General features: G+C 37.3%; 1 protein-coding gene across 2 annotated transcripts in view; it reads left to right on the top strand.

Moving 5' to 3' along the window:
* The window catches only part of MRPS28 (mitochondrial ribosomal protein S28), a 101,855-nt gene that overhangs the window by 15,211 nt on the left and 59,447 nt on the right, over window positions 1–27,197 (top strand). For both annotated transcript variants that reach the window (XM_015145517.3, NM_001261089.1), the window contains 1 exon segment: window positions 6,491–6,672. In XM_015145517.3, coding sequence (XP_015001003.1) covers window positions 6,491–6,672 — 182 coding nt within the window.

Below are 27,197 nucleotides of genomic sequence, written 5' to 3'. Positions count from 1 at the left end.
CTCTGTCTCTTCAAACTATGTTTTTTGCCTTTTTGTATATCTTGTAATTTCTTCTTGACATCAGGACATGATGTATTGGGTAAAAGGAATGGCTGTCAGTTGGCCTTTAGTAATGTGGTGATAGGGTATGTGGGGAGGGAGTGTTCTACAGTCTTATGAGTGCGTCTCAGTCTTCTTGTGAGCCTCTGCCTCCGGACTGTGAACCTCACATTTGCTTCTCAGTGTTTCCCTCTCTTTTGGTGGGACAAGATGACTACAGCCAGCTAGAGTTGGTTATCTCCCTTCCCCCAGGACACTTAGGCTCTGACAAAACCCCAGCAGTTTAGGCTCTGGTTGAAGAGTTTCTCTTGAGGACACACCTCATATGCATGATAGTTATATATATGCTTAATGTATATTAAAAAGACAACACATGTTTGATGAATAAATTGTTGAATAGGAGAGAGTGCTCTGATGTATTTCAAAATAGTTCTGTTCTCCACTGCTGTCTGAAGTACAAAGGGATTTTTCTCCTGTATTCACTGTGAGAACCAGGTTGAGCTCCTGCAGATAAAACTCACAAAAGTGTGGGAGTCCCCAGTAACTGGGTCTCTCTGGAGTTTTTAACTTTCAGACTTGTCCACACTGAGCCTCCACCAATTCACCAGTTACAACTCGGTTTTCCCTACCTTGGCACCGGTTCCCACAGAGGTTTGTTCTTGGAGGCTGCTTCTTTTCAGTAGTTCTCTGTATTCACTTGTCTCTCCATGTTTGGGAACAGCAGTTTTCCCTGTGACCCCCACCTCTCCGATGGATCTAAGAAGAGCTGTTGATATTTCAGTCATGACAATCAAACACATCTCCAGACATTGCCAAATATCCCCTGGGGTGGGGATGCGGGGGGGCAAAATCATCCTGGTTGAGAAATACTAGATTAGTCAATAAAACTTGATGGTGGTGACTGAGTCTATAAGAAATTAATTTTAAAAAAAGCTAAAGTTTTTGACAGGGGGCTGTTTACCTTCAGGCAGTGTTTGAGTGCTTTACATATGGCTACATATTTATTCCTTACAACAATCTTGTAAAATAGATATAATTACAAACCCCGTTTTATAAGATGAGTAAACAGCAGCACAGAGATTCTGAGTGCATAGGCCTTTCCCCAGAGCTGGTAAGTGGTAGAGCCAAGGCTCGAGCCATGTGGCCAGACTTCACAGACTTCCTTTGGGAGCCCTCGTATTTGAGTCATCACAAATTATTCATATGCTTGCTGCACAGCTGTCATTTGGATTCTTTTCTTTGCTGCTTCTATAGGTTATAGAAACAGTGTAAGTTACTGCTGCATAACAAACCATCCCAAACTTGGCTCTCCTCTATAGAATTTATTCGATTTTTTTTTAAGAGAAGAAAAAAATATATTTATTTTTGCCAGGATAATACATACCTATTACCAGATATTATGCATTTGAGGAATTTTGTGCTTGACAGAAGATTGACTGCCCTACCTCTGTTGTTTTTAGTTATTCTTCTTATTTTCAGCTTGTCTTCTCACTGCAGCCTGGCATGACTGAGCTCCATACCTTTATGGAATTCTTCAGGATAGAATAGCTTTTTTTTTTTTTTTCACAGCTTCTTCTTGCATTTCACTCTGCTTCATTAATTACCACTCTTCCACATGCTTCCTATCCACTAGAAAGTATGCTTGTATACTTTTGTTCTCCATCTGTTCCCTTTAATATTGAGGGTTTATAATTTTTACAATTTTTAAATTTATTATTTTACCATCCTTTAATGGGATTTCAGGAGGGAGAGAGATAAATGTAAGTACCATATCACTTTGAGTCACCAATACATTTATTTCAATAAAAGAACTTTGTTGTGAGCATAACATTTATTGGTTAGTGTTAAAGAAACAAAAGTTATCATAGCACAGTTAATAGAAATGAGTCATTTTTGGAGATGCATGTTGAAATTTTTTTCTTGCTAACCAGTATGAAGTAGTTAAAAGTATATATACCATTTCATTACCTTTGTTGTTATTGTTTTTTTTCTTTTTCTTTTTTCTTTTTTTCTTTTGAGACAGAGTCTCGCTTTTGTTGCCCAGGCTGGAGTGCAATGGCGCAATCTCAGCTCACCGCAACCTCCATCTCCCGGGTTCAAACGATTCTCCTGCCTCGGCCTCCCAAGTAGCTAGGATTACAGGCATAGCGCCACCTTGCCAGGCTAATTTTGTATTTTTAGTAGAGACCGGGTTTCCCCGTGTTGGTCAGGCTGGTCTCGAATTCCGTACCTCAGGTGATCCACCTACCTTAGCCTTCCAAAGTGCTGGGATTACAGGGTGAGCCACTGTGCCCAGCTGTTGTTATTGTTTACATAAAGGAGGTGACTGGGTCAAATGGGAGAAATGTCTCCCATTTCTAATGTGTGTTACTTTATAAAATCCTTTTTATATTTTAGAATATTTAAGAATTCCTACTACTTTATAGAGTTGGAAGAAAGTTTATAGTTATCCAGTCCTTTAATTTATAAATGAGAAAACAGATCTAGAGAAGTTAAATGACTTATTCAGGATTTTTTAGCTGTTTATTGTCTGAGTTGGTCATAGAAGTCAGGTTTCGTAAGTATTTGTTATTCTTCTGTACTGTCTTCTTTTAAGTTTGCTATGATGTTTGTATCTATTTTCTGTCTTCGCCAGCAAATTTTATTTAAGAACTACTGTTCAGCATCCCATGTAGCTTTGAATAGCATGTATGGTACTCATGTATAACATGAGGTAGTTGGATTAGTTGATGTCTCATATTTCTTTTACCACTAGTTTCCCGATTCTAAGCTGTATATTAAATGGTCCTCATATGCATGATAGTTATATATATGCTTAATGTATATTAAAAACACAACACATGTTTGATGAATAAATGAATGAATGATTGAATACATGAAAGTGATACTGTTCCATATGTCTGTAATTCCTTTACCTTCCTCCTTTCTACCTTGACGGTCCTGTTCAACTTTCAGGCTTCCAAGGAGAAAATAGTACAGCAGAATAGCAGGAGATCTGAGCTCTGTGACCAACTCTTAAAGGAAATAGTCAACTCCAAGTTAGTACCTATGACAGCTCAGTTAGTGGGCTTTATTGTAACATTTTCCAGGGTTAGGCACTGAGCTCCATGATACATATCCAGCAGTGACAGTATGCTTCCAGTCTCTGCAGTCTATGTCAGCATGAGAGGAGCTATCAATGTTAGTTTAGAGACTTTAAAACAGGACTCCCTGTAGTCAACATGGATTGTGGGAGTTGCTACATTTACTGTTTTTAGTAGTCATTTGACAAGTAAATGAGTACATTTTGGTATAAGCCCTAGAATTCAGAGATGGTTCTAGACTATGATTTTTGAAGCAAGGGTTTGTCTGATTGTTTGATGTAGCTTCTCAAAATCAATGATGCAATATCAAAAATCAAATGAAATAATGAGCTACAATTTAAAAGCAAATTCAGGTGTTAATCCAGGGTTCTTATGCTTGTGAGTGAAAATTATTTTTCACTCACTGAAAACACACTGACTTCCTTGCAAAATATAATAAAGTAAAGGCAAAAAATAATGGAAGAGAAATGTTCTACTTCCACTTGATTTTAAAGTTACCTTTAAAAAATAACTATATAAAGTTTATAATGTAATTAATATTTAACTGTAGACTTACTAAAAATCTCAAGAGAATCTTTTTAAACAGTTGAGAGCACTCAATAATTTTCTAAAACCAAGGGGAAAATACCGCTTACTATTATACTAATCTTAGCTCAAATGTCTCTTTACAATTGATAAAGGACATTGTGTTATTTTAGGAACAAGTCTTAGTGATGGCTGAATTATCTCCAGTAAAAGTTTAACTACTGGATCTACTACTACTGCATCTTTGTGTCATCTAGTTGTTTTTTTTTTTTTTTTTTTGAGACAGAGTTTCACTCTGTTCCCCAGGCTAGAGTGCAGTGGTGCCATCTTGGCTCATTGCAACCTCCATCTCCTGGGTTCAAGCGATTCTCCTGCCTCAGGTTCCTGAGTAGCTGGGATTACAGGCACATGCCACCATGCCCGACTAATTTTTGTATTTTAGTAGGGACGGAGTTCCACCATGTTGGCCATGCTGGTTTGAACTCCTGACCTCAAGTGATCCACTCACCTTGGCCTCCCATAGTGCTGGGATTACAGGTGTGAGCCACTATGCCTAGCCCCTGTCATCTAGTTTTAATTGAACTATGGCTTCAATTGAGTCAGCCAAAAGGAAAAAAGAAGAAGAAGAGAGGAACTCTGGTAGATATCAGCCATAAAAGTGGAGTAATGGGAAAGCAGATCATAGGGAAAGTGGGCAGGACCTGCCCTGGTTACAAGCAGAGACCCCCAAGTTGATACTGTTTGCTCTTCTCTTGAGCACTGCTATTATCCACTGCTTTGGTGGCAGCTGCTATGGATGGAATAGTGGCTCCCAGCAAAGGATTATGTAGCTGCTCTTGTCAAGAATGGCTTACTTAGAATTACTCTTTTATGCTACCTCTAAAGGGCAAGTCAGCTGTGTCTGTGTTACCTCTGTAGGATTTGTTTTATCTTTGGCTCTGCAAGAAAGAACTTTTTTTTCAAAGTGCTTGTTTAAGGACCTTTAATGTTGTATTTTGTGGATTTATAAAACTAGTGTGATTGCTCATGGCATACATTCCTGGTTACCCTTTCAGCTGTAGTTGGTCTCTAGGCCTATTGACTTGTCTTTAGTTTAGATTGACCCTTTTGTGCTAAGGATTTTTTCCCAGTGTGTTTCAGTTCACCAAACAAATTCATCATCATACCCTCCCTCTAGCACCTAAGGGACTTGGCATAAGCCAAATGTCTTGACTTTCCTTTTCCTGAAGCAGAGATCATAAACTTGTGGTTCGTGGGCCAAATTCAACACCTGGATGTATTTTGCCAGGTTGGTAAAATGGACAACTTTTTCCCCCTGCATATAATACGTATTTAAAAATTGGAAAATTTACATTAATATGTGGATTTCTGGCTTTTCTTGGAAAATTAAAACATTAAAAATTAAAACATGGGGACTTGAATTGCAGCTGGAGCTGAGTAGTGTCTGTACCTTTTAAACTTGGGCACGTATCCTGATTATCAAGTCCTCACCTGGCCTGGCGTTTGAGTTTGTAATCTTTCAAGTAGTACATGCATTAAACTTACGTCACAAATATAGTTGTGTAGCTTTAAAAATAAATGCACTTTACTATTGAACTTTTAGTAAGTAGTTCTCCCCTGAATAACAAATGTAAAACTCATTCCAAATACAGCATGTAAGTCGTCAGCTCAAATTGTTAATATTCTTCCATGATTTGCTCTCACAGATAGAAACTTAGCTCTTCCTTTAGTTTGTACCAAATTGCACACACCACTCTATACACAAAAATGAGTAGAAGGCACAAATCTGTGTTTACGGATTTGGAAAAATGTGTTTGGAAAAAATTTTTGTAAGAAAAAAAGAATAGTCATACCTCAAGTGAATTTAATATGTAAAACGATTCCTAGAAAGTGAATAGCACAAAACAAGCTGTTTTTCTTTTGGAATTTACTTTAGGAAAAACAAAAGTATTAATAAATTCAAGTTTTTTTTAGAAAGAATTGTATATCAGGAAATCATGTTCAGACTGATCATTGTGATGAAAGGCTCTTAATTGTTTTTATCATAATGTATATTTAAATTTGTTTTAAAAGAATAGTCAGTTTCACTAAACTTGACTTAGCAGGCATTTTTTTACAGATGGTCAGTGCTAGGAATAAAGTCAATTGCTTCTTGGATGCCCTCCTCACGTGCTCATACTCTGACTACTAACCACCCCACCTCCCCCATTCTCAGAGACTTGATATACAGACACTCTTCTACTCTCCTTACCCTGCCTGGGCTCTTGAGACCTCACCCTGGACTATCACATCTCTGTCATCCTCTGCCAAGTGTAGATGTCTAATTTCTTTCTTTTTTCTTTCCTTTTTTTTTTGAGACAGAGTTTCACTCTTGTTGCCCAGGCTGGAGTGCATTGGTGCAATCTTGGCTTACTGTATGTAACCTCTGCCTCCCGGGTTCAAGTGATTCTCCTGCCTTGGCCTCCTGAGTAGCTGGGATTACAGGCATGCACCACAATGCCTAGCTAATTTTGTATTTTTAGTAGAGACAGGGTTTCTCCATGTTGGTCAGGCTGGTCTCGAACTCCAGACCTCAGGTGATCCACCCGCCTCAGCCTCCCAAAGTGCTGGGATAACAGGCGTGAGCCACTGCACTCAACCTCAATGCCTACTTTCTTTAACTCCTCTTCAGGAAGGAAAGGATGGAAGAGGAAGTTGAAGAGCATAACTGGCATTTTAAAGCAAAATTCCACAAACATTTTAAAATTATTGCTACAACAATTGACTTTAATAATATTTCTTTAAGACTTTATTATACCTTCATGTTGAGGTACATGTATATAAATATCTCTTTTCATATTTAGGGCTCTCCAAAAAATGTGGAATCCTTCGCATCTATGCTGAGACGTTCTCCTCTTATGCAGATGGGACCTGCAAAGGATAAACTGGTCATTGGACGGATCTTTCATATTGTGGAGAATGATCTTTACATAGATTTTGGTGGAAAGTTTCATTGTGTATGTAGAAGACCAGAAGTGGATGGAGAGTAAGTAGAATCATTTCCAAGTACCTTAAGAGTATTCATTAAAGTCAAGACAGCTCAAAAGTATTGTTGAATGAAAGGTATTTTTTGAAAAGACAGAAAACATATATATTTGTCTTGATAATGCGGAAGAAAAGTCTGAAGTGCTTTAAAAATACTTGTTGGTCATGGTAGGCCAGACTCATGTCTTCTCAAAGCAGTGAAAGCAGTTGCTGGGAAGACTTGAATGTTCATCCTGATAATAAGCCATTCCACACCATAAACTTAAAACCAACTTTGTAATGCACGTTGCTTAGGCCATTTTGCCTGGAACCCTTTTTTTGTCCCTTCTCTGTTCCATGATCTCTTTCTACTTCTCCTTTCTTTTTTTTCTTTCTTTTCTTATTATTTTGCATCTATTTTTAGGATTATTTTTCCTAATAAATAGAGTTCATTCTGTTGTAGTTTATGTAGGTAAAGATATTTATGAATACAAAAAGGCACTGGAGAAGGCACTAAGGTGGGAGATCTAGGAGTGGAATATCGAGAGTCAAGGAGAGGTTGAACTAAGATTCTGAGATGGGAAACCAATAGTAAACAAGACAGAAGTGATTTTTTCCCCCATCAATTTCTGATGTGCATTTTTTAGTTTTCACTATTTTTGATATCAGGATGCATATTACAGTTGACAGTATATTAAATTAACTGGCAGTGTTTTTTTTTTTCTTAATCATATATAAAACAATAGTGAATCTAGTAATCAATGGTATTTTAGATAGGATGAATTACAGTGTTTAAGAAGTTTTTGGCATATAAAAATTGGTCATATTGTGGAAATGAAAGGCGAAGAGTCTACTCCAGACCTAGGAGAGCAATTATGAGAATTATTTGCTTTTCTCCTGAGAGCTGGCTATCTAAAGATGGCGTTGATAATTGGTCTTACCAATTTAGAGACATAAACTTGTTCTACCTGAATCTGAATAGGGCCTGACAAACTTAACAGAATACACATTTCCTCAGATTAGTGATATATGAGTAAATATTTAACAACTAGCTGATTAAAAAAAAAAAGCCCCAATTTCTATAATGTAAAATACTCCCAACATGGCCAACGTCAAGTCACCAACATGATGTCACTGAATGCAGAGTTGGGAAAATGTGTGCGCAGGGCTTCTCACAAACTGATATTAGCTGGCTGCAGCACACCTCTAGCTTAGATAACCAGAGGCTGAACAGTGTTTTAACAAGATGAGTGGTATAAACCAGGTGTCAGCTGAAAGACTGTGCTCCCTGGCATGAGAGGAATGGCTCGAGCATGACTTGAATTGGTATATCAAATATCATACAAGCTTAGTTCAAAAGTAGGGAGACCCAAAGAAATTTCTAAGTAGGGTGTGTCTGTCAATCCAGATTTTAATACTGTAATCGGTATCTGTTATGTAAACGGCTACAGAAGGAATTCAATTATTGTGTCTAAAAATTTAGAAAAGCGATTGGCATATGGTAAACAAATACTACTATTGTTATTGTTATTTTCATTGCATTTTATTACTAAAATCCTGGTGACCTAATGATGACATCCCTCAAGAATTCCTTTTGAGGAGGGTTTATGAAGGAGGCAAGTAAGAAGATATGTGATAAAAAGTTACCCTTTAAGAGAGGTATCCTCAGCTCTTAGGTATTATACTATCACCAGAAGCTGTAGCAGATCATTTTTTCATTAGTGGAAAATATATAGTAATTATAAAATAAAGTACTGTTTTATTTTACACAAAGAAATCCTTAGTCCCCTCCTTACAATTGATCAGCTACCATGGATGCTGTCCAGTTGCAGTGCCTATCTTATTCTTACAAGCTGACCTAACGTGCAACCAGAGAATCAGGTATTGACTTTCTAAAAAGATCTATGTTATGACAACTCTGCTAAGCTATTTCTCAGCAGATATTCAACTGCTTAGTCAAGTTTATTATAAATTACAAATACCAGTCATATACTTTTTTTTACATGTGAGGATGGAATTCTGTTAATCATATGTCTTTCATGGATATTTATTTCTTTGTGGATATTCTTTTGTCTGCACTGTTCGTTTTTCTCATTGAATTAAAAATTTAAAACATCACTTTTGTGATTATGTCATATTCTTGAACATAATATATTCAGAATGCCGTAGAGATCTAGAATTAAGTTGCCCAAGCTGGACTTGAACTCTTGGGCTCAAGCAATCCTCCCACCTCAGCAGGGACTTACAGGCATGTACCACCATGCTTGGCTTTTAAGTCACAGATTTTTAAGTATCAGATTTGCGATTAGTTTTCTAATGAGTAGTATAGTCTGACTTAAATTTGTTTTATGTGTAGTATAGCTTTAAATGGTTAAATACTAGCATCTATTACATTTATTAAATCTTAATTTTTAATTTAAAACTAAGTATATAACACATATGCACACATTCTATTATATAAATTATTTTCTTGAAACCTCCATCTCTGTTCTCCCCCCAATGAAGCAGTCATAAAAGCTTTTTGAGGGGAGAGGGGGTGGCTCAGTAATTTTGCAAGTAAATTCTCTAATCTTTGGAGCAGTGAGTATATTAGAGTCTTTTTAAATGTATTTAGGAGAGTTATATGCCTACATCTCTTTGTTCTGTAGCTATCTGTAGTAATTTCTCTATTCCTGCTTCCATGAAACCATCTGCTTAGTACTCTTACCAGAAGTACCCATTTAAACTTCAAAGGAGTCACAAAATGAATACATTCATGAATGAGGATCATCAAGAGGGAAGAGTCAAAGTGCTACAGAAGTTGATTTGTTCATTCATTCATCCGTTCACTCATTCATTCAACAAATACTTACTAGACCTCTTCAGTTAGCCAGGTACTGTTGTAAAGACTGGTAAACCAGACAGACTAGTTCTCTGCTCTCTTGAAGTGCATATGCAAATGGGGGAGGGAGGCATAGATAGTAAACAAGTACATGAATCAATTTAAAATATTGGTAATTACATAAGTAAAAATGGATAGTACGGTGACAAAGTGCCTGGTGAGTGGAAGATAACAGTAGTCAAAAAAGGCCTTCTAGTTCTAGTGCTTGACTTCTAGTTCTAGTGCTGTAAGTCTGAAATGCTACCAAAGTGCCTTTAAAAAAAAAAGGTAAAAGTCAAGTCTTCAGCTGTCTCTGAAGCTCTCTTCAGCTTCCTCTTTGGTCCTACAGACTGGTAATGTTATTTCTAACTGTGCCCAATCTTCAGCCAAGGTTTAACATCAGTAGTTTGATTACTTATTTTCTCTACCTACATATCCTATGTACATACCTTTATGGCTATGTAGATAACAACTCCAGGTCTTTATCTACATACATTGTTTTTTGAGAGAAACTTTTTAACGTATCAAATTTCATGTTCTCCAGTTTTTAATCTATCATGAAATGAAGGTTTATACTCTTCACAGAATATTTATTAGATCTTCATTTGAAGATCTAATAAATAGATCTTCATGTAGAAATGCCTAGGTTCTTTCTAAAACCCTTCTCTAGGTTTCTTATAGGGATCTGTCACTTATGCTTTGAAAATATTGTTGAGAATTGTCAGGTCAGCATAATTACTGTTTTGGTTACTTATTACTCCTACTTATATCTAAAACAAAATTTGTGGGTAGGAACCGACTTTATTCAAATGTTTGCCTGTTGTCTTTATCACTGAACAAGGAAGTAATGAGATCCAGCTCAGTTGTTTCTGGTCTTTCCCTTTTTGGACCTGTGTTTAGATTATATGACTAGGTAGAACAGCTTATTGGGCTGGACACATGTTCTCTACAGTCATGCTGTCAGGCCTCTGACTGAACAGAGTCTAGGAGGCTGAATCTCCATAATGACAGAGCTTCCTGCTTTGGTACATTTTAAATCGTTATAAATAAGAGAAATACATAATCTGTTCATCATTCATCGGCCTTCCTTTTTTTTTGAGACAGAGTCTTGCTCTGTTACCAGGCTGGAATGCAGTGGTGCAATCTTGGCTCATTGCACACTCTGTCTCCTGAGTTCAAGCGATTCTCCCACCTCAGCCTCCTGAGTAGCTGGGACTACAGGCGTGCACCACCATGCCCAGCTAATTTTTGTATTTTTAGTAGAGACGGGGTTTTACCACGTTGGCCAGGATGGTTTCGATCTCTTGACCTTGTGATCCACCTGCCTCGGCCTCCCAAAATCTGGGGATTACAGGTGTGAGCCACTGCACCCAGCCCAGCCTTCCTTTATTTTGATCCTTTTAGAGAACTATTTTATTTTCTTCATTCAGACTTTTGTGTAGTTGAGTAATGCTACTTTAGGACAGTTTAAAGATTAATTAAATACAGTGAAAAATAACTAATTGAAATATCCAGTTTAGCCAAATGTTTTAATTTTTTATTGTTTCTTTTAATAAGTAAGTTTGGCATTTCAGACTTATAACAACTAATAGGGATCAGAAAATATTTTGATTAATGAATATTCTAATTAGCTAAATGATAGCCTCTTAAGTTCTATAACTTTTGTTTTAATGTTCATTTTTGATTATAGTTTAAAGGAACAGTTTTTAGTCTTTGTACCAAAAAACCCTAGAGTTTTGCAGAAAAGTTTAAGATATTGCTTATTGGGGATAAAGGGACAGTTGGGCCCTACTTTCAGAGTGGCCCTACATTTATCTGTTTTATGTATTACAGCTCTGGGACAATTTTGTTTAATGTGTGTGGTGAGTATTTCTACTGTAAATAAGAAAAGTTTGAAAAACACTTGGAAAGGAAGAAACTAATTTTAGAAAGACATGACCTAAATAGTAACATTCAGAATCTAAGCTATAGTACTTAAGCATGAACAATAGTAATTTGATCTACTTAGAGTAAGTTGCAGAATAGGCATAAGTATATTTAAAGATTTTGAGACATGCATGGGACCTTATAGTGCCAGCCTCAAAAGTTATTCTATTTTTCTTTTAAATCAGCTTATGACTTGAAGTCAGAAATCACAGATGACAAATCAGAATGACTAAGAATGGCATTAACTTCTTTGGAAGTTATCATTTAATTAACTGATTTGTCAAATCAGTTGACATCATCGTTTTCTTTTGTAAAGCCCACTGACAGATACCAACACCACATGGAACATTAGAAATTAGTAGTCCTGTACTATACCTAGGCACTTTTGTTTCTTCCAGTTGAGGTACATGTTTAGCAAAAGCTTAGTTGTGCTTCTTTTCTTTTTTTTTTTTTTTTTTTTGAGACAGAGTCTTGCTCCATCACCCAGCCTGGAGTGCAGTGGCATGATCTTGGCTCACTGCAACTTCTGCCTCCCAGGTTCAAGCAATTCTTGTGCCTGAGCCTTCTGAGTAGCTGGAATTACAGGCGTGTGCCACCACGCTCGGCTAATTTTTGTATTTTTAGTGGAGACAGGGTTTTGCCGTGTTGGCCAGGCTGGTCTCGAACTCCTGACCTCAAGTGATCTGCCCGCCTTGGCCTCCCAAAGTGCTGGGATTACAGGCGTGAGCCACCATGCCCGGCCTAGTTGTACTCATTTCAAAACGTGTTTATATTAAGAAATTTACTTGAATATTGTACAAATTAATAAAATTTGAATACAGAAAGGGTTTTTGTTCTTATAAATGCTAACTTTAATGTTTTAGAAAGACCCCACAAAGGAAAACTTTGGTTTTTTGTTTTTTTTCCCCCTGTCCCTGCTGCTTGAATCAGAAAGGAGTTTTTTAAAAAATTGCTATTGAATTAGATTGTGCAAGAAAACTGCAGATTGAAACAAAAATTATAAAAACGTGAAAGGTATTGCTTTCCAATTGTCTTTCTGTTCTTGTTCTACTTTCACATGACTGGCCCTGTCAGTCACAGACCTTGCAGTGTGGGTATTCTTATGTAAGGAAGAGCAGAGCTTCAGTGAATGGACCCTATACTAAGAGAGAACGCCTTGGTCCCATATTAGAATATTTGCATTAATCTGCTTTAAGTTAATATTTTTGCTGTGTACATGTATACTTTTTCTATGAGTCTTTAACCTAATTTTCCATGAAACTTTCTGTGAGTCAGAGGGCTTGTATAGTGATTTAAAAATACAGAGCACTTTTCCCATCATGGGAATTTGTGTACCCGTGTTTTTAGACATTTTTTCTTCTGTCATATTAATGCAGCTCACAATTTCACAGACTTGATTGTTTCCTTTCTATATTCCATCTGATTTCCTTCTGATAATCATAACAGCTTTTTAAAAACCTACACTGGCATTTTATGTATATTGTCTCATTTCTTCTTCACAACAAACATATAGAAAGTATATATTATCTCCATTTCCCAAATGAAGAAAATGCATCTCTGAGCATAAATAATGTGCTGCAGTCACGCAACTAGTAATTAACAAAGCAGGGATTCAAACCTAGGGCAGTGTATGTCCAAATTTGCCTTTCACCCTGCTGTGCTGCACTCTAAATCATACAATATATAGTAACTCAAGCATCATAAAGACTTCCTAAAACAGTCTTACATATGAAGCAATTTCATGTCAGGGACCTTGAAGGCAGTGTGGCAGTGAAGCTCTGTGGAGGTCTGTTAAAAAATGATAGGTAGTCTATTATATCTTTGGTTATGGTGTCCGTCGTTGCTATGTTACGAATGTTTGTGTCCCCGCAGAATTCATTTGTTGAAACATAATCACCAGTGTGATGTAGTTAGGAGGCTGGACTATTGGAAGGTACTTAGGTCAGGAGGATTCTGCCCTCATGAATGGGATTAGTAAACTGGCTAGTTAATCTATGAACCAGGTCCAGGTCTTCATGACACTAAATCTGCTTGTTCCTTGATCCTGGACTTCCAGCCTCTAGAACTGTGAGAAAGAAGTTTCTGCTGTTTATAAGGTACCCTCATTTATGGTGTTTTGTTATTCAGATCGAACAGACTAAGAAATAGTATGGTGAGTCTGAATACTGTAACCCCCAATAAGCTAATAACTAGCAGGTCTAGGCTTTGTTTTGTGATGGATCTGTATCATAATTATGGTAAGACCTCTAGTCACAGGACCTGATTAATATCAATATGCCTCATGTTATTTGGGAATGATATGTTTCAAAACAGTTTATTGTGTAAATAATAGAAAATTGGCTATTTATACCTAATATACTTAATTTTTAATTGTTTATTGGTTCTTTTAATAAAATGTATTATATACTTTCTTTGAACCTTGTTAGATCTAAAGCAGTTGAGCCTTTTTTTGTTTTTGCTTTTGATGACCCAGGGTCACAATTATAAACATTAATTTTTGTGTTGTATCATAATAAAAATATGCAGAATTATGCTCCATAACCATATAACCCCCCAGATCTGCAGTTTTGTGTTATCTCTCCTTTACTGCTGTTATGCCCTTATCTGCTTTTTATAGCTTTCTCAGACCTCCTAATTTTCCTCTTCCAGTATGCCTATACTTGGGAGATCAGTCATCAAATTTGTTGTGCTTAAAATAAGAACAACTAGGGTTTGAGTAAGGACCTAGCAGCCTCTTCTGTGAGTAAAGTATGGGTACTTTAGTGTATGGGCTTCAACATGTATTCTGACAGCTCCTAAACTCCTTCTGTATAGGTCTCACTGGGCTGTGTAGCTACTTGATGTCACCAGATAACTAACTTCCTGATAAGTGAAGTGTAGCTGGGTTGGAGTTTTGCCTGTGTTGACTGTTCACTGATGCCCTTGATAAGGATTGTCACATATCAGAACAGTGTTTGTTGAACCAATCAAGGTGCCGAGTGTTTTGGACATGAACATTTATCATGGTTGAGACTTTAACACCTCCAGTAGGGGCAGTAGCAAAAATAAGGTGAAATTATTCAATCTGAAATCCTGCTTGAGATGGTACCAATTGTTATAGTGAATTTGCAAATAAATGAGTAAATTTCTTAAAACTCCTGTTAGGCCCAAAGAATTGCTTTATAGCATTGATTAGTTTGGATGCCTTAGAATGCACTGGTAAAACATTTTATCAATCTCAAGAAATAAGCTACTTATTTTATTAATTTTGTTTTTTGTTTTTTTTTTTGAGACAGAGTCTGACTCTGCCGCCCAGGCTGGAGTGCAGTGGCCGGATCTCAGCTCACTGCAAGCTCCGCCTCCCGGGTTCACGCCATTCTCCTGCCTCAGCCTCCTGAGTAGTTGGGACTACAGGCGCCCGCCACCGCGCCCGGCTAGTTTTTTGTATTTTTTAGCAGAGACGGGGTTTCACCGTGTTAGCCAGGATGGTCTCGATCTCCTGACCTCGTGATCCGCCCGTCTCGGCCTCCCAAAGTGCTGGGATTACAGGCTTGAGCCACCGCGCCCGGCCTATTAATTTTATTTTTAAATGAACTGGGCATGATAAGATTTTCACTGAGTCACCAAACCTTTAATGAGCTATTAACATCTATTATGTGCTACCTGTGTATTTAAGGCTAGTGACATACAGACTAATGACAATCCCTGCTTCCAGGGAGTTGATCCGGTCAGGGGGATAGAGAAGTAAACCAATAAATATAACATCATGTAAGTTCTGTTTACTGTCTTCTACAGGAATGGAGAAGGAATTGATGGTTCAATCTGCTTGTGTCAGAGAAGGCTTCCTAGAGGAACTAACAATAGAACTGGGTTGCAAAGGATGGGTAGGAGATACTACGTGCAGAAAATGAGAGTGTTTCTGGGTGAGGGAGCAGCACTTGCCCAAGTTTTAAATGAGAGAGAGAGCCTGCCTCTTCTGGGAATTCAAGTGGTTTAGTTGGCTTAAGTTTAGGAGGAGTGATGGGAGAGTGGGGAGATGACCAGGAGCCAGATTTTCAAGGAATTTACATACTGTCCTAAAAAATTGGGATTTTATTCTGAAGGTAGCAAAGAATCATTAAAATATTGTAACAAGCAACGTGGGTCAACTTTGTGTTTCAGTGAGATCATTCTGGCAGAGGTGTGGAACATATTTCGGAAGAAAGATGTGAGAGGGAGGTTAGTAAGGAAGCCGCCAGAAAAAAATGATGAGAATGTGAATTAAATCTTAGGGTGGGGAAAGGAGACACGTTTAGCAATTTAGGAAGTAGAAGAGACAGGTCTTGGTGACTGAATAGTTGTGGTTTGTGTGTGAGAGAGAAAAGTTTTGAATAATGTTTCATTTTGGACATGAATGACTAGGTAGATAGTGAGGTGGGTTGTATGGGGGAGGTGGAGAAGGGGAATGTGTTATATTGATATGATTGCCTGCTTTAAAAACAAAAGTTAAAATGCCCAGATTTAGATCAGTTTTATTCTCCTACTTCCGTTCAAGGTCATAATACTTGTGATAAGTGTTAGGAGCATTTCTTTTTTTATAATATAGTATCTTATATATGTATATACAATCCCTGTGGTTAAACTATGCTGTTGCTTTGGTCAAAGAGCCAAATTCTCCAAATCTTTTCATTTCATTAAGTTGTATTTTAGTTTTGATGTTTTAAGAGCTGTAAACATGTCCGTAAAATCCTCAAGTCCAGTTTTATAAGTAAAGTTCATTTACTAATGTGTTAATGAGGATTCTGTCTTTTAAAGCATTATCTCTGTGCTGACTCTCTATCATAACACACAAGATTGACAGCTCTGAAAATCGAAGGGTTTCAAAACAAGCATGATTGGCAGCTCTAAGGTAACTAGCACATGCACTGAATATTATTTGTACTTTTGTTTGACACTAAGGTGGAATAAACAAGCTAATTTCCCCATCTTTGTTTCTATTTCAGGTTGTGTGATATGTAGGGTCAGATAAAGAGTGGATGTTTCAAAAACTAAAGTTTTTAAGGTGTATTGGTGGGGAAAAGAGAAAATAAGAATTTGAATTAAGTGGGTCATTTTATTGCAGATGACATGGAACATATTTAAAAAGTATGCATGTTTTTATATAGGTTGGTGGTTTAAAATCATCTAGTTTTTCTTTAACAGATCTCTTAAGTCCTTTTTAGGATAGGAGAGCATCTGTTATATTTAGCTTTTTAATAGGAAACCTTAAAATATGTTCAAATATGATCAAATTATAAAATATGATCTTAGAGATGTTCTCAGTTCATGAAACTCATGTAATTCAGACTGAACAGCATTAGAGGGGTTTTTTCTTGTTTGGATACATGCCATAACAAAATTCTTTTGGATTGATTTGTTCTATTGGATTGATTGTTCAATTGAATTCTGTTTTAGTTGATGTGCAAAATGGATTTGCTTTATGTAGCATATTCACATATGTGTAGCTCTATCATTCCAGAGATTGTCTAAATTTACATCTCTAGGAAGTTTGCCTCATATGCCTTCTCAGGACTGTAAAGGTCAAAAGTGAATCTGGAAACTACTTTGGTGATTGCCTGTTAAGGAATGCAAGCAATTAAGTGTTCTCACAAAAGCTTCGAAGGTAATATCTTAATAGGACAGAAAGGAGAAAGAATCAGGTCTGCACTCCTACGATTGGTTCAGGCTGTAGTTGTATTGACCTACAAGTGGATTTTTTAAGAATTAAAAGCTGTTTTAAAAGAAGGTCTGAGTTCTCTTTTTGTTTGTAGAATTTTGTCTTAATTTAGATTGCTACTTGATAACATCTAGAGACTCATAGGGACTTAGAATTTCAGCACATATTTTGTGATTTGTAATTCATTATAAGAACAATAATAGCTAACATTTGTTGAGTACTCTATGCTAGGTACTTTGTTAAGAGGTTTGCATGCATTATTTTCTTTAACCTTGTTATTACTCTAAGGTACTGTTAGAATTCTCATTTAAAAACACTGAAGAAACTAAGGTTTATAGAGATATTTTAAATAACCTAGCCAGGGACAGCAGCTAGTAAGTATGCAGATGTGAGGTAAAGTAGCTTCTCTACATTGTTAACCACTACTTTATGCTACTTACTCAAATTACACTTTCAGGGTATGTGTTTATAAGTGTGTGTGAGATGTGTTAATTTTATCAGCAAATATTTATTGAGTACCTTAATCATAGTGTGCTTAATGCAGGTTTTAAAAACTGTATGACATCTTCATCTTTAGGAGGAAAGATATATACATATAGCACAGTAACACAGAGGAATATATGAATAAATGACTAAATGAATGATGTGGTCAATCATCTGGCTTCTTCAAAGGAGAAGCCAGAGAAATGAAAGTTGAGATGGTTTCATAGACAAAAAAGTGCCTCCCAAAGAGATGAAACTTTAGTTAGAATACTGAAGGATAGACGGGGAGTGTTGGGATGGATAATGAAAGGACACCTCTGGGGAAAATGGCATGAGGAGTGGCACAGAATTGAGAATAAGCTTTGTGTGACTGTTATCTATGTCTGTGTAACAAATTACTTCATAACTTAGTGGCTTAAAACAATAAACATGTATTATCTTACATAATTGCTGTGGGACGGGAATCCAGGAATGCCTTAGCTAGATGATTCTGGCTCAAGGTCTTACATGAAGTTCAGTCAAGATATTGGCCAGGGCTGTAATCATCTAAAGACTTGACTGGGGCTGGAAGATTTGCTTCCAAGGTAGCTCACTCCTATGTCTGGCAAGTTAGTGCTGGCTATTGGCAGGAGTCCTTGGTTCCTTGGCACGTGAATCTCACCATTGATGGGCTGCATGAGTGCCCTCACAACATAGCAGCTTCCCCCATAGTAAGTGATCAGAGAGAGAGAAAGAGAGCAAGGAGGAAGTGGTGATAACTTTTATGACCTAGTCACACATTATCACTTCTGCCATATTCTGTTGGTTAAAAGTGAGTCACAAAGCCCAGCCTATACTCAAGAGAAAGGGAATTGGGCTTTGCCTTTTAGAGGGAGGTGTACAGAATTTGTGTATGCATTTTACGTATTTTCTGTGTGTGAACAAAGCTTAACTTTTAATACAAAAATGTAACTATAAAAACATAAAATATATGAGCAAGATTTAAGAAAATGGAAACATCTTTCTCTCCTTGCTGTTTTCAATGTTAAAAATATTTTCATCACTAATATATTGTTAGACACTACTTAAACCTAGATTTTCTGTATACTTTCAAGGTAATCTTTATTTTTTTCTTTCCTACTGTGATTCTAGGTATCTAAAATTCTTGTCTCCTTACTTATCCATACATTGAGTCAACTGCTAGCAACTTTGAGCTAGTTCAGTAAACATTTATCAAGTGACTTCTCTTTGCTAGACCCAGTGCCAGCTTTGGCTTTAAAAGTCCACACTGCTTCTCTTTGTCTCTATGAATTCAAATCTGGCAAAAGCTCTTTTTTAAGCTGCTGACACTCCATTTTCTTAGTTATTTCTATCTCATGCAAGAGAGCCTTGCTAATTTCAGACAAATTTCAAATTATTTTTTATTTTGGTTAATTGAATTACAGTCTATCCAGCCACCTAGTCCAAAAAGCTGAGTCAGAATAGGCTCATTTCTCTTCATTACAACCCTCCTCCTCATCCACTCAGTCACCAGCTTTCCTCTTAATTATCACTGAAATCTGTCCTTTCCTCTGTCTCTACCATTAGGGCTTTTCTCCAGCCATGGATATCTTGTACCTTGTACCTGAATTTGCCACAGTTTCTTTCTTTTCTTTTCTTTTCTTTTTTTTTGAGACGGAGTCTTGCTCTGTCGCCAGGCTGGAGTGTAATGGCATGATCTTGGCTCACTGCAACTTCCACCTCCCGGCTTCAAGCGATTCTACTGCCTCAGCCTCCCAAGTAGCTGGGACTACAGGCACGTGCCACCATGCCCAGCTAATTTTGTATTTTTTAAAGAAGAGATAGGGTTTCACCATGTTGGCCAGTATGGTCTCAATCTTCTGACTTCGTGATCTGCCTGCCTCAGCCTCCCAGAGTGCTGGGATTACAGGCGTGAGCCACCACACCTGGTTCACAGTGACTTTCTCCTAATCATTGTCTTTGTTTCCATTCTCTTTCCTCCTCTATTCTATTCTTTTTCTTTTTCTGTGTATGCATTTGAAGTGACCACAGTGGTCAAGATTCCACGACATGGAAGTTTTAGGGAGTGGTGAAATACTTGCTTTGCTGGATGGGCTAGGATCCTTATAGATAAGTCTGAATTTCAGGGTGAAAAGTTATGACGGTAGTGTTTGGGGATTGGCATTTGTATCTGCTGACATTAGTAGTGATGTGTGAGATGGAGTGGATGCTACAAGACCAGTTCTGAGACTATTGTAATCCAGGCAGTAGGTGATTAGAGGCTGGACTAGAGTGGAAAGAGATGGGAACAGAAAACTAGAAGAGCCTGTTCAGAGAAAGACTGATAGGACTTGGTAACTCATGCTAAAGGTTTCTAGCCCAGGTGACTAGAAAAATATAGATCACAGCAGTAAGGAAGGGGGGCAGAGAACTGTTCAAAGGGCGGGAGTTCTGTTTAGGACATGTTGTGGTTATTCTATCTTTATTTATTTATTTTTAAAACAGGGTCTCACTCTGTCACCCAGGCTGGAATGCAGTGGTGCAATCTCAGCTCACTGCAACATCCACCTCCTGGGCTCAAGTGATTCTTGTGCTTCAGCCTCCTGAGTAGCCAGGACTACAGGTGTCTGCCACCATGCCTGGCTAATTTTATTTGTGTGTATTTTTGGTAGAGATGGAGTTTTACCATGTTGCCCAAGCTAGTCTTGAATTCTTGAGCTCAGGTGATCCACCCACTTCGGCCTCCCAAAGTGCTGCGATTACAGGTGTGAGCCACTGTGCCCGGTCATGTTGTGATTTTTCTGTAGGCATTTGGTGACATGGGATTGGAAAGATGAGAAATTAGGCTGTGGAATAACAGTAGACCTGGAATTATTAATAGCAACTTCATATTAGGCTCTGAGTGCCTTTATCAGCAAAAACAAAACAAAACAAAATATAAAGGCAACAGCATCACTGCGGATTTATGTTTGTACCACACTGAGAGTGCCTGCCTTGAAGAAATGTTGCAGTGTTCATGTTCAGGCATCCTATTACAGAAAAAAAAGCTACATTTCTAAAAGTGAAATGCAAATGTAAAAATAACAGGATCCTTTTAGAAAAATAGTGTAACCTTGCCAGGTATATTATTATTATTATTAAACTTCAGGACTCTAAAATTCTTTCATTCATTTCTCGTAGATTTGTTATTACTTTTCCTACTTCACTCTTAGGCATCTGTTCTTTGCTTCTACATCCTTAGAAGATAACCTTATCTCCTTTCTTGAAATCAAGTTTGTACCTTAGTTTAAACCATATAAAGTTGCAGTTTTTAACGTCAGAATAGTTGAGTGTCTGACATTTCAATTGATTCAAGCTAATACTCCCTGGATTTCCTATTCCTTACCTTAAATTTTTTCTGTATCATTTTTTCTAAATAGTTTGATGAGATTGGAAACATTTTAGCATGTTTCCCCTTAAAGGTATTGTACTTTTCCCATTCCCAAATTACCGTTCATTCATTAGGTCAGCCCACCAGGCTGTGCCCTCACCATTATACTTGTTGAAAGCACCCTCTTAAATTCATCAGGGACATCTAGTTTTCTGCCCAATAGCTTTTGCTTAACTGCTTTGTATTATTCAATAATATTGGCTATTCCCTTCTCAGAAATTCTCACATGCCTTTATTTTCTTGATTCTCCTTCCACTTCTCTGTTCTTTTTCAATATTCTTCTAGGAAGTGCTTTATACAATTTTAGAGGGTAAAAATGGCAGGAAGGAGATGACAGTAGTTTTTGGCATGTGCAAGGAAGTCAAGTAAGACAAGTAACAGGAAGAACATAGAGTGGAGGACAAGAGGTCTAGGTTCTAACCCTACATCTCTCAGTGTGTACAGTAGAAATTCATTTACCCGGGTGTCTGATGAACAGAATTATTCAAAAAGGCTTATTTTGGAGCTCCCTGTTTTAAAAATCAGAGCATTATAATAAAGAATACTTTTATGTGTCTATAAATGACATTTGTGTTTTTTATGTCTCCGTATCCATTTTTCTTTTATTGAATATATTAGGAATTATTTAGGTTCAAAATTGTCCTGTACTTGAAAACATGATGCTTTGTTCTTACCTTGTTTTAATTTTTAATAAAATATTTTTCCATAAATATATTACAGTTAGGTTTCTTTTTTTTTTTTTTGAGATGGAGTCTCAGTCACCCAGGCTGGAGTGTAGTGGCACGATTTTGACTCACCGCAACCTCTGCCTCCCGGGTTCAAGGGATTCTCCTGTCTCAGCTTCCTGAGCAGCTGGGATTACAGGCATCCGCCACCAGGCCCGGCTAATTTTTGTACTTTTAGTAGAGATGGAGTTTCACCATGTTGGCCAGGCTGGTCTTGAATTTCTGACCTCAAGTGATCCACCTGCCTCGGCCTCTCACAGTGCTGGGATTACAGGCATGAGCCACCACGCCCAGCCCAGAACCTTAACTTTGGACCTAAAATAGAATACTTTGTGTTCCTTTAGAAAAATGCAAATTAGATATCACATAGGTATAATTAAGTCCTTAATTAGAACTGATTGAGCATATTATAATGTTCATGTGGATTTTATGCTATTGCCTGTCATTTTTGAATTTATTAAGCAAACCAATCCTTCCTTGATGTATTTTCCTTGAAAGCATTTCTTTTATATCTACTTATAAAAATGGTAGTATCAACTCTTTGTTATGCTATACCTCTTTCAGTGTGGAAGATATGATTTGAAGTTACTTGGCTTCCAAAATATATTGCTGTAAATGTACATATTTTGAGACTCAGCATTTTTGCTAGAGTTAATCTTACCTCAAAACTTCTATTTTATTCGCCATTCTGTTTCAACTTTTATTTTACATTTTTTAAATTTACTAGAATGATAATACCTCAAATTAGTTTGAAAGTTAACAGCTGAACACAAACTCTTTAAATTTCAAGATCTATTTGAGAAACTAAATATCTTTCCTAACTGCAATTGCAAATATTTTAGTTTGCCTGTTTCCTGAATGTAATTTATTTAGAAACTTTAATTTTGAATTTAGCTTGTTTTTTAAATACTATGTCTTCAGCATGTTTTTGGTTTTGTTTTTTAAGACAGGGTCTCGCTGTGTTGCCCAGGCTGGAGTGCAGTGGTGCGATCACAGCTCACCACAACTTCCACCTCCTGGGTTCAAGCAGTTCACCCACCTTAGCCCTACAAGTAGCTGGGACTACAGGTGCTTGCCACCATGCCCAACTAATTTTTGTATTTTTTGTTGAGATGGAGTTTCACCATGTTGCCCAGGCTGGTCTTGAACTCCTGAAGTCAATCATTCTGCCAGCTTCGGCCTCCCAAAGTGCTGGGTTTACAGGCATGAGCCACTGCACCTGACCCAGCATGAATTTTTAAAGCTCTTTGTTTCATTTATTTCACTGAAGAGAACATCTGAAGTTTGAAGCAAAGCATTCCAAAAGTAAAGTTTAGCATATATTGATTTGTGATATGAATTCTATGTCTATTATTAGTAGTAATGGTAGTGATGATGACGATGGTGTTGATGACTGGTAGCAGCAGCAGCATCTTTCTAATGTTTTGAATTATTATGAAGTTTTCCCTCCAAAGGAATCTTGTTACTTTAAGAAAATAAACATGTGCTGCATATTTTGGAGAAAATAATTTTTAAATGTCTGGCATAGTGCCTTGCAGAGTATAAGTTCACAATAAATACTCATTGCTTACTTTTTTGATGGACAAGAGTCATCAAGGCATTTACCTATCAGTAGAGTGTTTCAATTATTGGTTGAATACACTGTTCTTAGTTCCTTTGGTGTTATAAAGGGACGAAGTTAACCTCCAGTGACGAGGCTGTAGTATTCCTGTTTCAGTGAAGAAATGAGAGCCATTTCAGTTTTAAGAAAAATAAAATCAGCCGGGCGCGGTGGCTCAAGCCTGTAATCCCAGCACTTTGGGAGGCCGAGGCGGGCGGATCACAAGGTCAGGAGATCGAGACCACAGTGAAACCCCGTCTCTACTAAAAATACAAAAAATTAGCCGGGCGCGGTGGCGGGCGCCTGTAGTCCCAGCTACTCAGGAGGCTGAGGCAGGAGAATGGCGGGAACCCAGGAGGCGGAGCTTGCAGTGAGCCGAGATGGTGCCACTGCACTCCAGCCTGGGCAACAGCGTGAGACTCCGTCTCAAAAAAAAAAAAAAAAAAAAAAAGAAAAAAAAGAAAAATAAAATCAGTGTTGAATTAAATGAGAATTTATTATTTTCTGGATTTGAAAACTATAGGGCATTTTCTACCTGTTCTTGTCTTCATAGTTGGCTATGTTATCATAATCATTATAGCCAACATTTATTAGCTGTTAAGTCTTAACTGTATTCAGTCACTTTTCTAAGCATAATACTAGTTAAGATCATGGCCTTGAAAAGATTTCTGGATTTGAATCCTGACTCTACTCCTAACTAATTGTGTGATCTTAAGCAAGTTGCTTAACTTTGGAGCCTTAATTTTCTTGTCTTTAAAGTGGTTGAAGATAGTACTTAACCCCAAAGTACTATGAAAGTACTGGTTGGTGTGAGAATTAAAGATGTCATCATTATCACAACAGCTGGCATTACTGAACCTCTTCTATGTGTCAGACAGATACTATGCTTTACATACGTCTTACTAGCATCACCCTTATATACTAGATGAGGAGGGTGATTCTCAGAATTTGTGACTTTCCAAATTATTTAGACTTGTGTCCATTGCAAATAGCAGAAAACTTGTCTACTTGTGGCTTAAAAAGTTAGAGACTTGTTTTTGTTTTTTTTTTTTTGCATGAGAATCCTGAATGTTGGTGGCTACTGGGGTTGTTTTAGAAGCTTGACAATGCTTTATGCTTTAACATCAACATGAGGCTCGGGGCTTCTTGAGTAAGGCTGCTGATTCTACAGACCACATGTCTGTGTTTAAGGGAGGAAGAGAATGGGAAGGAAGAGAATGGGGAGGGCAAGTAGTTTTCATAAGGGTAGTTAAAAAGCAGACCTGGAATGGGTGCAGTGGCTAACACCTGTAATCCCAGCATTTTGGGAGGCTGAGGCAGGAGGATTGCTCAAGTCTGGAAGGTTGAGGCTGGAGTGAGCTGTGTTTGTGCCACTGCACTCCAGCCTGGGTGACAGAGTGAGACCCTGTTTCCCAAAAAGAAATAAATAAGTAAAAAATTTTCTTTTAAAATTTGTTTTTTATTTTTTTGTCCCTTTTACCAGGAAAACAAAAGCTGCCAGACTTCAGTTTTCATTTAATTGTCAGACTTATACAACATATCTAGCCTCTCCCTAACTGCAGGGAAGGCTCTGAAAACTAGCATTTAACTTTTTCACTGTGACTGCTTCAGGGGAGAAGGGGACTGGGAATAACTCTTGTGCCACCTAGCCAGTGGGTTCTGCTGCTGTGCTGAGCTCCAACCACTATTAAGTGGCAAAGCTGGAATTCTAACTCAGATGTCTCTTCCTCCAAAGGCCTAATTCTCCAATTCTGCCTCTCAGAATAAAGGCTCCCATATTATAAAGATTTTGAATGAACATTATCCAGCATCTACAGATAGGTACACAGTTTTTTTCTAGAAATTTTTCCCTTTTCAAAATAAAAATTATTTACCTTTTCAGGCTGGCTGTATTTTGAAAGTATAGGTTATGTGTTCCTATCTTCAACTAAAGATATAAAGCAACATAAAAATTAGTGACTGAATGTATTTTATATTAGAAATGACTACTAAGATATGTTTGTTTCAGGGAATTTCTGATAACATTTTTCAAGTTTCAATAGTGAAAAAAAGCATAATACGTAATTAAAGTAATATGTTCTTGCCTCTTTCCGTTCTGATTACTATGTTTTAACTCATGTAAAATGAGTTTGTTCTATGCTCATTTCCTAAGGGGTGGTTATCCACTGATTTCATTTTCTGGAAAATAAAATTATGTCACAATTCTTGGAAACTGCATATTTATTTATTTATTTTGTTTTGTTTTTGTAGAGATGGGGGTGGGGTGAACACTGGGTAAAATTAAGGTCATAATCCAAATTCTCTATTCAGTTGTCAAATACATAACTGTAGCTTACTCTTATATCCTGTTTTTTTTCAAGGATAAATATAGTAATGCTCTAAGTTAGGAAACATTATCCACAGTTTTTAGACAAGGAAACTGAGACCTAGGGAAGGTATGAATTATATGCAAAATCAGTGAGCTAGTACACAGTAGAGTTTTGGATTGAAGCCTGATCTGATCCACAATGCATGGTGAAGATGAAGTCCTGACCAGTCTGTCACTTAGAACAGATTCTTAGCTTCCTAATTCTTTTAAACTGCTTTGATTGCATGTTTATCAGGGAAAAAAAATACAGCTGTCACTTTCTAAAAATTTTGACAAGGCCGAGCATGGTGGCTCAAGCCTGTAATCCCAGCACTTTGGGAGGCCGAGATGGGCGGATCACAAGGTCAGGAGATCGAGACCATCCTGGCTAACACGGTGAAACCCTGTCTCTACTAAAAAATACAAAAAACTAGCCAGGCGAGGTGGCGGGTGCCTGTAGTCCCAGCTACTCAGGAGGCTGAGGCACGAGAATGGCATAAACCCCGGAGGCGGAACTTGCAGTGAGCTGAGATCCAGCCACTGCACTCCAGCCTGGGCGACAGAGTGAGACTCCGTCTCAAAATAAAAATAAATAAATAAATAAATATTTTAACATCTTTTTGTTGCAATAATCTTTTGTAAAAGAATTAAAAAACATTAAGTATAAGCCTAGTTTACCTTAGCCCACACTTTGCAATTTCTGTTTCACCCTATTACTTTACTGTTAAGTATTATCAAGTAATATTTAGTTAAGTTCAGTTAAATTCAGCCACACCATTGTCAACCATAAGCTGTCAGTCTCTAATAATAGATGGACTGTTCTTATATTGATTTTCCTAATCTGAATTCCAAAGCATGTCTTTTTAACTAATTACATTATGATGTGATTATCTACATTTTTGTTTTCATATTTATTTTTTTAAATTGGATAATTAACCAAGAAAATAGTTCTAGTTGCATTTTTGTAAGAAAAAGGGAAATAGGAAAAAGAAGTATTTATACATCATAAATATCAAATACTGTGTTCTTTTACATTAAAATTCTATTTATGCAAGTGTTTCTTCCTATACATATATTTTTATGTATTATTATTATTATTATTATTTGAGACAGTCTCACTCTGTCACCCAGGCTGTAGTATGGTGCCACAATCTTGGCTCACCACAGCCTCTGCCTCCTGGGTTCAAGCAGTCCTCCACCTCAGCCCCCCAGGTCGCTGGAACTACAGGCATCCGCCACCACACCTGGCTAATTTTTGTATTTTTTGTAGAGATGGGATTTCGCCATGTTGGCCAGTAGGTCTTGAACTCCTGGTCTCAAGTGATCTGCCTGCCTCAGCCTCCTAAAGTGCTGGGATTGCAGGCGACAGCCACTGCGCTTGGCCTGTATTCTTTTGTTTATTATAAAAATAGTTTATTGACCAAATGAAACTTAATTAATTCTATTGGTCTCTTCATTTTAAATTAAAGCTTTAAATCATTTGTTTGTTCTATATGTTGATCACTGAGCTGTCAAAGCTAATA

The sequence above is a fragment of the Macaca mulatta genome, chromosome 8, assembly GCF_049350105.2.
Source record: "Macaca mulatta isolate MMU2019108-1 chromosome 8, T2T-MMU8v2.0, whole genome shotgun sequence".
NCBI classification, from domain to species: domain Eukaryota; kingdom Metazoa; phylum Chordata; class Mammalia; order Primates; family Cercopithecidae; genus Macaca; species Macaca mulatta.
This window is presented reverse-complemented; position numbering and strand designations above follow the sequence as displayed.